We start from the raw sequence: 12,266 nt of genomic DNA on the forward strand, positions 1-12,266 counted from the left end.
TGGGTCGGTACACAGACAGCCTAACACTTGGATGGATAGATGTACAGGCAGCCAAAAACTGCGAGTTGGGTGGCAGCCTGGCAGACTAGAGACACAAGTAGATTGTGGTGGTTTTGATGACATATTAATGCCACCGAAAAAATGCACATTAGTGCAATTTACATAATCTCTGAAACAAACATTTTTTATTATTCACTTTAAAACTGTCTTTCCAATCACTAATGCTTTCGTTCGAGCGAATACGCCTTTAAGATATAGTAACATATAGCATTTGATTGAAATAAATACCGACTTTCTACCTTAATTGGGTTATAAAAATAATTTGTGTGCAAACTTTCAAGGCGGGCGTGGGTCTGTTTGATAGATGATAGAAGATAGATAGAAGATGGATAGATTATAGTAACATATAGCATTTGATTGAATTAAATACCGACTTTCTACCTTAATTGGGTTATAAAAATAATTTGTTTACAAAATGCCATGTGGTATCATTCATAGGTGTATGGGCGCCACTTAAAAGATTCGCACACTATTTCTCTAATCTCTATTTCTATGACGGTGCTGAAAGGTGTAGAGAACCACAAACTCTACAGAGGGAAGCCAGGCTAGCACAAATTATTCTAATTCCCCAGCACACGTAAATATAAGCTTTTAAAGTATATGTTTTTCAACAACAATCATAGTAAGCAACAAATGCATCGCAGAGTCATGAGTCACGTCTTCTTCTTTTCTTTTTTATTCAAGAAGCCTTCATAAACAACTCCACAGCCAACACGTGTTTCGTCGTATAAGATTAGTAGTCCCACGACTTTCTCAAGGCTGTACAAGTGAGAAACATATGTAAACGGCCAATACATTGAATCACGATTTCACAGAAAGAGGTGTCTCTTGTGAATATGTGACATTATAAAGTTGAGAGAAATTAACTAAGTTGAATAAAGCAAAGATAGTAGCATATCTTACAAAAGCTGTGTGTGGAAATGTGAACAGCAAAGAAAAGCTATGAATTTGAGACTATGACCCCAAAGGATGGAGAGAGAAAAGACAATCTAAACGTGAAACACCGGAGATAAAATCCTGTGCTCCGTATAGAAAATGAGTGATCTGGAAAGTCCCTACAACCACAGTCAAATGTCCTCTAAGTTGTGCATGCAAACTCGTAGTGGCTTCCACAGCCGTGATTCACCAAAACTGATCAAAATTACCTAAAATCTTCGTCTTATTAAATTTCTAAGCAAGGAGGAAATAAGGAGAGAGAAAAGAACGCGTCAGAGCCAGTTCAAACTTAGTCCGGTTAAAAACCTCCAAACGCTAAAAACACCTGGAAAAATTACACCTACTTGAAATGTGGTGATAATTCCAAACCACACGGGGTTCTAATGTTCGACGGTGAAAGGGCAAATTGTTTCCAATAGTATTTTTTCTCTTGTTAAGCCAGATCCACAAAAAGCTGTAAAATCAAATATATGCCCCCGTGAGTGTTGTTGTCAAGTACCCGGCTGATTAATCAGGCAAAAACCAGCGACATTCATCAGTCTAAAGTAGGTCAGTATTCTCTTTTGTTTGTAAAGCTAAAAACAGCGTAAATTTGACCCGAAATGTAAGTAGACTACTGCTTAACCGTCACATTAACTTTAATGCTACCACATCTGTCGGCATACGCTTACAAACGGCAATTGCTAATACCTCCTAATATATTCGCACTACACTTATGGACCATACCTGTATCTAAACAAGTCCGCATGATCTCACCTGTCAGTGTGGATTTAAGTATGGGTACACCGTCTAATGAGATCAAACGCTTCGCTGAGTACAGCAGCCCGTCTCCTGGCCAAATCCGCCCAGCCCTTGAGTGTTCCGCAACCGTGCGAAACTCCTCATAGTGACGTTAAGACGTCTTTCGTCACTCATTAGTAATCAAAAATGAAAAAGGGACTTCGTAGTGTCCCGAAAACTCTCTACTTCGGGTTGTGAGATCAAATTAGAAAAAAGACTCTAACGCGTTATGGAGTCCCTCTACTCAAATTACGGAAATAACGTTCAAAGAGATCTCTCTCTCTTAAAATTATACGATTATTCGGAAATATGTGAATCAATAAGAATCACAAAATGATAGTGAGTTCTTAATAAATAATTGTGTGTCAATCGATGGTGAGCGTGTAGCGTCAGTAAAACGATTAAGTATAAAAATAATTTGTGTGCAAACTTTCAAGGCGGAAATACTGCGCCTGCGGACGTGGGTCTTTCTGATAGATGATAGAAGATAGATAGATAAAAGATAGATAGAAGATAGATAGATAATTAGAAGATAGATAAAAGATAGATAGATAATAGATAGATGATAGATAAAAGATAGATAGAAGATAGATACAAGATAGAAGGATAATAGATAGAATATAGATAGATAATAGATAGATGACAGATAAAATATAGATAGAAGATAGATAGATAATAGATAGATGATAGATAGAAGATAGATAGATAATAGATAGAAGATAGATAATAGATAAAAGATAGATGAAAGATAGATAGAAAATAGATAGAAGATAGATAGATGATAGATGAGATAGATAATAGATAGATGATAGATAAAAGATAGATAATAGATAGATAAAAGATAGATAGAAGATAGATAGATAAAAGATAGATAGATAAAAGATAGATAGAAGATAAATAAAAGATAGATAGAAGATAGATAGATAAAAGATAGAAGATAGATAGATAAAAGATAGATAGATAAAAGATAGCTAGAAGATAAATAAAAGATAGATAGAAGATAGATAGATACAAGATAGATAGAAGATTGATAGAAGATTGATAGATAAAAGATAGATAGATAATAGATAGAAGATAAATAGATAAAAGATAGATAGAAGATAGATAAAAGATAGATAGAAGATAGATAGATAAAAGATAGATAAAGATTGATAGATAAAAGATAGATAGATAATAGATAAAAGATAGATAATAGATAGAAGATAGATAGATAAAAGATAGATAGAAGATAGATAGATAATAGATAGATGATAGATAAAAGATAGATATTTACATATGGCTGCTTCCTGCCTTTGGTGACATGCTGGGGAATAACAATGCTCTGGATTGTGGTTCAGAGAAATTATAAGTGAACCACCCATCACTGTTTTGTTTTCTTTAATGTCATAAAGGCAGCAGCACTACAATCTGTTTTGCCCGACTCCATTTTAGCCTAAACTGCTCCTCGCTTCCTGCTATAGTGTTTTTCCGCATGTAGAGAACGGAGTGTCCTGGTTTCATGAATGTGAACCAAGCGTTTTCTCGCTCGTGTAGTAAGCACTGGCACTGCTTTTGTAGTGCTTACTTTATAATGACATAACCTCCACGCACACAGCGCTATTATCGTTTAAATCCGACTGGTTGATTACAGCATATTTTCCAAAAATGGCCACAAGGTGGCACCATTCGCACTCATAGTCAATTGATACGCTTCTCTAACTGCAGAAGAGAGTTTATCGCTAAAAATAGGATTATGGTTCCAGACTCCAGTTCAAAAGTCCTATCCTCATAAGCTATTGTGTGTGCACACCTGCCTGTGTAGAGAGTTTGAAAGAATAATAAAGGGGAAAATAAAATAGTGATAATTTAAGTAGTAATTAAACAAAACAAATCATGGGAAGACAAAATGCAACAGAAAAGAATGATTATGAGAAAGACACAAAGAAAAGAGAAAAACAAGCTCTCGGTTTTGGCAAAGGCAGCCGCTTGTTTATAATTGCATCGCGCTTTCACTTTAAGTGAAAGCGCGATGTAAAAATAAACACGCGGCTGCCTTTGCCAAAGGCGAATGCTAACAAAAAAGTGTGTAGCGGCTAATTAGGAGACACTGTCTCCCGCTGCCAGTAAGAGAGCCAATCCCACTGGGCGTGGATAAAAGGAGACAGGGTGGCAACAAGCGGCGCTTGACATGCCTTCAGCGCAATCATTGCACTGCCTTTGGCATATTTTGTGATGCCAAACGCCGCGCACGAATCAAAAATGAAGGCAGAGCTGGGACGAGGCTTCTGGAATCATATCGATTCCAAGATGCCTTGTATGACGATGCGCTGCTTACGTCAGGCTGAGACCTAAAAACGAAATAGGCTGTCTGTCACTACCAGGAAATGTAAAACATAGAGGTACATGTCCTACCTTTTACTTAGGGCCTATCTTAGGGGTGACATGTAATAAAAGGGGAGTTTAAGGCTTGGGAAGTAGTTTTAAATGCCAAGTCGAAGTGGCAGTAAATTGCACACACTGGCACTGCAATGGCAGGCCTGAGACAGGTTTGAAAGGCTACTTATGTGGGTGGCACAATCAGTGCTGCAGCCCAATAGTAGCGTTTGACTTCCAGGCCCTGGGTATATGTTATACCACTTTACAAGGGGTTACTAGTAAATCAAATATGCCAGTTATGTATACTCTGTCAACATGTTTAGGGGAGAAGCACATGCACTTCAGCTCTGGCCAGCAGTGGTAAAGTGCTCAGAGTCCTAAGGCCAACAAAAAGAATCAGCAAGAACAGGAGGTAAAAGACAAAAAGTCTGGGGAACGACCACCCTAAGGATGAAAGGTCTAACAGCACCCCATCTGGAATTCTGTTCTAAGGTAATGTCTTGTCACTATGCACAGGGCTTCTTTTAGGGGACTCCAGACTTCAGTAAATATAAGGAAAAGGGCCTGTGCCTTCTGTACTTCTGGGTATGGTATTTGTGGCACGTTGACCGCACTAGCCCTTCGGTGCTTCTCCTTGCTGACATGTTTTTCGTAATTCCTTTACTTTAGCCTTGTGATGTAGACCCAGTTGTGTTTTTTCTTAATGACTATGGAAAATGTTTTGTGGTTGCAAATGGTAATGTGTGAGGTGTTACTTAATGTGAAGCTGTGGTCCAGGTGTACGTTGAGATTTTTGCCACAATTTACCTTTTGCCAGGTTTCCTTTCGAGTGCATTCCAAGGTACATGCGTGTCACACACAATGCATGTTCGTGGTTGCTGTTCCCTGCTGTGGTACTCGTAAACCCCATGGCCTTTCACGAACCCACAGAAGCCGTTCAGTCCTTTACAAGCTCCGGAAGCCATTTTACACGGATGGCCGATAACACTGCCCTGGATGGGGTCGCGATTTCACCTCCGAAAACACTGAGCATACAATAATAATTTACAAGTCAGGCTGTCATTTTTAAATTAAAATAATTTCAGGGCCTGCCTTTCTTCTCTTCTATGCGAGCAGAAATGTTGCCCCAGAAAAATTAGCACTCACTGCTTGCTAGTAAACATTCTACAAAGGAGTGAATGTCTCTCTAATTATATTTCGATGGTCATTATGCTGCAGCCGTGTATACATCTAACATAGAACATGCTCTTTCATATTATTCTATTTATAAACACAACCCCTAGCCTCCATTGTTTCTTGAGAAGGACAGCAATTCACTGTTTTAATTACGGGATAGATGAGACTAAACGCCAAAGTATATATCAAAAAAAGACCCTTTTATGAATTATTGAAGCAGCATTGGAATCGATTTGCTGTGATTAAATTGCGCTTAAATGTTATTCACCTCACTGGATTTAGCAAGATCTCTGCTTCGGACAAGACAGATGTCCGGCAACTGGGGGTGAGTGCCTGGAAACCTCCACTCAGCACAAACAAAAGCAAACAACGCGGCAAGCATTCACCTTGAGCGGACCTGCAGTTACCTAAAGGGATTCCCGCTCTCTCTCCCCCTTTGTTTTGTTAATGGCGGATTAAAAGTTAAGCAGGTCCCTTTGGAAGCAATTGTTCAGCAAACGAACGGTGGGCCTTTGTCCCGTGATGGTGCGCTAGCCTGTACAGATGACATTTTTCTGATATTTTGTGAAATTCCGGATTGCGCCTTTTTCCCCTCGTTTGCTCGTTAGCTACTGGGGCCTTTCTGTGGAGGGTCTTCCGGGAGCGACTGTGATTGTGACAGATGGAGGGAGTAGCATCGTGCGGGGACGCTGCCTCGCGCACTGTGTCTCGTGCCTGGGTTTCCTTCCCCGGCGCTAATGCTAGATTCCCCAGCACTTGCCCCTGGAGACATACAAATTGTTGTAGTTACTGCAGGAGCTCTGCGCAGCTAGCACCTGTGTGAAAAGGGCCAAGCGCGCCTGCTTAGAAAACAAGCGCAGCCCGTCATGGGATGGACAGAAGATGTGCACACGGGGACTGCCTTTACTGGCGGCGGAAAAAAAAGTCCCCAGTGTATCACGCCGCCAGTAAAGCATCCATCGCCCAAAATAACAGACACTACACATGTACTTCGATAGCAGAAAAGGCCACTTAATTGCACGAGGTAACTCGCATTACTTCAGGCAACTTAATTCCCTAGAACAATTTCACAATTTGGGCCAAAACCATTTTATTATCACTATGCTTAACCAACTGTACATTTTCAAAGCAAAACCAATGTTTACTTTTGCATTTCCATATTTTGTTTTCAAACCTTTTTCTTCACTTTTCTTTAACGACTTAGCAATAACGAGGGTTGGGTAAAATCCGCTCCAAATTTACCCTCCCCCATCTTGCCTACACAACTATACGCGCCTGAGTGAGTACCTGTCCAACTGTGGCGAGACACACCTCCCCAATCCAACCCTCATGATCCCTTCATGTAACTATACATTTTTTTTTTTTGTTTTTGGGTGGGAGGGTGGGAGAAAACAAACGTCCCCCACCTAACTGCTTCCTAAACGCGCTGCGCCACTCTAGGCTCGCGCCCCTGCCTCCTTATTCAACCTACGCCTCGCCTACGCCGTCTACGCCACCCTTCGTCCGTATTATTCGGGCGAATGACCCCGGGGGGAGACCGCTCCGCTCTGCTCCCCCCGAGGCCCCCAATCTCCGCATGCACATCTTCTGTCTCGTTTGTCTCCCCGCGTGCACTCTGGAATCATATTGATTCCAAAAGACCTCTGCATGGCAGAGCAGCGCATGCGCTGCTTTAGCCAGGCCGAGACCTAAAAAGACGGGTATGATCGACACAGATAGTCAAGGAAACACAGAATGAGAGAGATAGGGACACTGAACTCAATCTATCTACATTCTTCCACTGATTATCTCTACCTCAACTGCACACCTATTCCTCGATCTGTCTCTTTGTACATCGATCCATTGTCTTTGTGTACCGCTTTGTACTCTGTATCTGTTAGTCTTTCTGCATATGTATATTTCAGTCTAACTACATCAATCGCCAGATACCTGCACATCTCTACTTTTGTATTTGATTCTATCACTATTTCCATTTATGTATCAATCTGCATAGCTGCCTATCTACATGTATATCCGTCTAGCCTGTCTCTAGCTACATATGCACCTTAATGCACATATCGATTCTACGAATCTCTCAGTCCCTCTCTCTCCTGTCTTTGCCTGCTTTCTTTTCCCTCCATTCACATCCAGCTCCGAATACCTACCTGCCAGTCTCTCTGCATGTCATTGTCCTATGTCTCTGCCAGTGCCTTTATGGTAATTCTCTCACTCGTTGTTGCTGTCTCTCTTCCTTCTGTTTCCAAGTCCCTCTAGCAGGTCGGTATTTCCTATTCTCCACTGCCCCACTTCCCGCCCATGTGTCTCAATTTAAACAATTTTTTTTATAATCTCTCAGCATCTGTGGATACATGCTTGCTTTGTTTACCACTCTCTTCCGGGCCGTTCGTAGCATGGGAGAGAAGTGCATTCTGGGCATAATCTGACCGCGTATCTGCGGGAAGACAAGCCTCACCCATTTTAATGACCCCATTGAATTTATCTGGTTGTTCTTATGTTTCGGCAACCATAAAGAAACACAAAGATATTAATACGGCCCGTGTACTAATGTAAAGGTTTTCGAAAAGTTCGTGCTGTGGTTATATAAATGTGTTGGTATTAATCGGCTACACCATACCAAGATGGCTGCTGAATTCATCTACAGATGAAAGTAGCAGCCATCTTGTAAATGAATTATGGTGATACCTGGAACATGGAAATCGTTTTCGTTGTTTCCATGTATGCAAAACCTTGACGTTCTACGGATTACAAACACGCCAGTGGGTATTGCCATGTTGATAGACATACATAGGGTGTCAAGGCTCGTTCAGGTTCTGGTGAGTTCGAGTAGCAGATACATGGAAATGAGGTATAGCAAGCGCCGCATTAATCATGCTTCCTTGGAAGAACACTGCTGGGGAGGCGGAGGGGGGAGAAGACGAAGCAAATGTTGTGCAAAGCAATACATGTAGTAATGTAGCATACAGCGAACCTATAGAACAGTAAACCGTGTAAGAGAAAATACAAAATTGGGGCAGCCAAAAATGCATCGGATATAAGGCAGACTGAAATATAAAACCAATCACTTAAAAGAAACGAATTATACGAGGCCGTGTGCATATGAGTAAGCATATTCTATTTTAGTTTAAGTTGTCAGCTGTTGTATTTTTCCTGGTGATGGTTTATTTGGGCCACTGTGTTTCTCAAAGCAATCGGTGTTGCTTGCATAATCCAAGTACCTTATGAGCATACAATGCTGTCTTCCTCGTGGTGGAGTGTGGGGGGTTCACAGAATAACGGACTCCTATTGAACCGCGCATTTTAACAATGAACATCAAACCAATACCACAAATTTCATAACAGTGAAAGCATGGTCTCTCAGTAACGCTAAAGAATGAGACAGTGAGAATCACTGAAAATAGTTTCCGTAGTGTAGTGGTTATCACGTTCGCCTCACACGCGAAAGGTCCCCGGTTCGACCCCGGGCGGAAACACTATTTTAGAAATGTGTTTTTTAAATACATGTTGCATTCAATGTAAAATGATTTCGTTGGAACTGCGTGGATCTTAAACACCCACAGTCGATATATCTCTTTTATAGGAATTCATTTATCAATACTGCAACATTACCTGTTGCCACTGTGAAGGGAATTTGCACCTACAAATATCAAGAGTAACTACAATAGTGGAACCTATTGCAGTAAATTAGTCTACAAAATACATTGTTTTCATCACTTATGCATAATAACGTAATTGTGTCAATTGGTGATTTTTAAATACGGTTATTGATTCGGAATACAGTACTGCACTCAAATGCAATACAATCATTTTGGTATGTGTCGCATAGGTGAGAGAGACGAGCAACAATTCTTTCTAGAATGCACGTTGTGTAATATCATATTTTGTGCCGTTTCATTATGATTATTATGGGCATGTTAATGTTTTTGTATAGTACTGTGATATGTTTTTTTTTTTAAACAACACATGAAATTATGAGTTTCAATAATTTTGAGAAAACATATTTAAATTTCTTCTTGTGCACGTACTGTGAACATAAAACCATTTGGAATAATACAAAAAACTTTTTGGAGTGAGTTGCAGTGGCTGAATAGTCATCTAGTGCACAGTACCAAGTTGTCTAATTCAACAATGTATTCTTTTCACATTTGTTAAGTGGGTGGCATATGCATACACATGCTTCTCATATAACCAACTATAACCGAGTAGTACAATTGATGTTTTGTCAAGTGCACTTCACAGAGAGAGCCCTCACACATTTCTCTAACTTCATCTCCTTTGCTCACCGTAGCCAACTTTATTATAATTCTACTCAATTTTTCAGTACCCTTTGACACTCAAATGCTTGCTACCTTTTTACTCCCTGGGCACGACAGAAAAAAAACTTGAGTTCTCCTACTCCCTCCCCATCTGTTTCTTTTCCATCTCTTGCAGCTTCACACTCTGACCTTTGACTTATCTGCTTGTCTCTGCCTCCAGTAGCGGCTGGCAGGGAACAGGTGTTGAAGGGCGGGGAGGGGAAGGGATAAAATACAAAAAAATACCATTCACCTCCTCACAGCCGACGTCTCTCCACCGTCATGTCCGCTTCTCAGGCGAGTCCTGAAAGCAGGAGGTACCCAGCCTCCCAATGCTGCAGTGCAGCGTTTTGTTTGGTCTGAGCGCATGGTTCGGCGCTCAGACAGGGATAGGGAGCCTGTGCATGTTTGCCACCAGGATGTGCATTACAGCCTGCTGGGGACATGCAAAGTGCGCATGACTGTTTGGCCAGCCCAAGAAGGCTGGCCAAACCATCATGCACACTTGAAGTGTGCAAAACACTCCTCCCCCTGGGCCACCAGCCCCGCCCGCCTAACTCAACCTCGACACAACCAAAAATAAAATGATAATAACAACATTATAATCATTTTATTCTTCCTCCTCTGAGAGCAATGGGGCGACGCTCCTCTGCCTTAGCAGAGGAGTCGCCCCTGTCTGCCTCACAGGGTTCATCCTCACACTATTACAATGTATTTACTTCAGAAAAGAGAAAGATTTATGTAAACGTGTGCCCTAATGTTTTATATTCAAATTTATAATATAGTCCTCAGTCACTTTTATACTCGTATTGAAAGTTAGATCACATTTACTTAAACTGCAACATGAATCTAGTTCTAAATTTGTGTACTGACATTTTTCATGTATTTGTTGTTATATGGGCACAAACGACATGTATTAATGTGAACCATTAAATAATACGCTGATGGAGCAAGGACTCGTATTGAAGAGACTTGCTCGGAAGCAATCCTCTCATTTAACTTCTAATATTATATTAACCACGTATTGTGTAAATTAATGCGCACAACATTGAACATAAAAGACAGAGAAGCTTGCTTATGTGTTTTACTAATAAGTAACTCGATTGAAATCCTAAAATGGCTGCTAACGGGAAATCTTTATTGCGCATGCGTCAACTGCACCTACGCAGTATGACGAGCTGTCGCTTGGAGGGAATTTCCTGCGCAGACGCTAATAAAATGGCGGCTTGGAAAGCTCACACGCTTGGCATCTGCTTTGCCTAAACTAAACCGAGCTATTTTATTAATGCTAATGCGGGGAAAGCATTAATAAGTAAATGGGGTTAGAGTAGAGATAGGTGGTATACAGTGAAACCATTTATTCTTGAAATTAATATTTTTCTTTCTGACTCTTTTATTAGTGTGCATTTGGGCCTCTCGTATGAGTCCAGAGTCTATTAGTCATGTGATCCTCCCGACATGCCTGGTGAGATTGAGCCGGAAGAGTGACGATAACTCTTGAATGCAGTCCAAGGACGCAAAAGTTTCATACCCTGGGAACCAGCATTACAGACCTATGGATGAATAGATGTTCATAACAGAAATACACAAATGTTGCTAACAAGATGTGAATACGGGTGGGAATTACAATTTTGAATTAAAAATGAAGGGGTTGGATCTTTGAACAATTAAATGATAGACTATGGTGAGGTATAAACATTGTGTGATGATCATCCCCCTTGCCTGTCCAATCAGAGTTAGTAGTTTCACAATATTGAAACATTAATGGATGGTACATGAATATTGTAGGGTATAATTGAGGTAGTTTTAGTAAGTCAGACGGAGATTTGCTTAATGCTGCAGATCTCGGATGCTGTCGGAGTGGCTGATGAAGAATCGAATTCAGAACCATCAATCATAAATGAATTCATTAGAAGAAGATCGTGGCAGAATCTCAAGGAGAAAGAGAGTGTCAGAGAGGGGTGCTACACAAGCGTCGGTGTTAGAGAGGTCAACTATCCTGTCCTGAATTCTTTGTCGCCTGATCTTTCCCGGGGGACCCTTACCAGCCCTTTGGCCAGGGGGTAAGTTTTCACACCATTCTAGGTAATATCATTTTCCGTGAATGTATGGATGTTCTTTTCCCTCTGTCCTCTCCTTTCTGAGCATAAGCCATTGCAAGATTTAAAGTTTGTGTTTGACGGAGACTGTGCTGTACTTTGAAATGGTTCACATGAAAACAATTTAGATAAAGATTTAAATTTTCCCCGAGTCAGTGGTTATTTCGTTGCAATAAGAGGAATAATTCATGTAATTTCACCGTCAACTAGTTCAACTAATGGTCCATCGACCAGAGGAAAGAACTTTTTGATCAGTGAAAGATTAGTTGAGGACAAGAGGTGACTAATCTTTAAATATTAGGAAATCATAAACTTTGACTCCAGCGGTTACACTGGGTGAGGTGTGTGTGTGTTTATGGGCCCAGGTGATAATATGGTATTGGAGTACCTGTTGCTGGTGAGCTATTATTGACTAGTTTGGTGATAAGTATTGATTTTTGATTATTGATTTATGTTTAACAAAGAGTTAATGGCCCGTTTTATGTAGTCCGGAAAATTCCCCGGGGGAATGAATAGCAGGTGGGGATAGAAGCCATGCTGCAGTGAGGTTACTCGTCTGTTGGAATAG

At 40.7% G+C, this 12,266-nt stretch overlaps 1 protein-coding gene and 1 non-coding gene across 6 annotated transcripts in view; one reads left to right on the plus strand and one right to left on the minus strand.

The window, feature by feature from the left end:
* Positions 1–7,682, minus strand: part of LOC146860617 (uncharacterized) — a 62,022-nt gene extending 54,340 nt beyond the window's left edge. For 2 of the 5 annotated variants that reach the window (XR_014979193.1, XR_014979191.1), the window contains exons 1-2: positions 1,753–1,871; positions 1,341–1,450 (exon numbers count right to left, since the gene is read on the minus strand). Coding sequence is in view for 1 of the 5 variants with exons in the window: in XM_085646360.1 (XP_085502486.1) it covers positions 1,341–1,450; positions 7,452–7,474 (133 nt within the window). In the remaining 4 variants the exon portion in view is untranslated. Of the gene's footprint in view, positions 1–1,340; positions 1,451–1,752; positions 1,885–7,451 lie in introns of those variants that run through there. The other 3 variants (XM_085646360.1, XR_014979190.1, XR_014979192.1) reach the window with 3 other exon arrangements.
* A 1,022-nt stretch (positions 7,683–8,704) lies between these two features.
* Positions 8,705–8,777, plus strand: TRNAV-CAC (transfer RNA valine (anticodon CAC)). Its single transcript has one exon. It is a non-coding gene; the product is annotated as a tRNA-Val (tRNA).
* The last annotated feature ends 3,489 nt before the right edge of the window (positions 8,778–12,266 follow it).

This window comes from Triturus cristatus, chromosome 3_1 (genome assembly GCF_964204655.1).
Source record: "Triturus cristatus chromosome 3_1, aTriCri1.1, whole genome shotgun sequence".
Taxonomy (NCBI): Eukaryota; Metazoa; Chordata; class Amphibia; order Caudata; family Salamandridae; genus Triturus; species Triturus cristatus.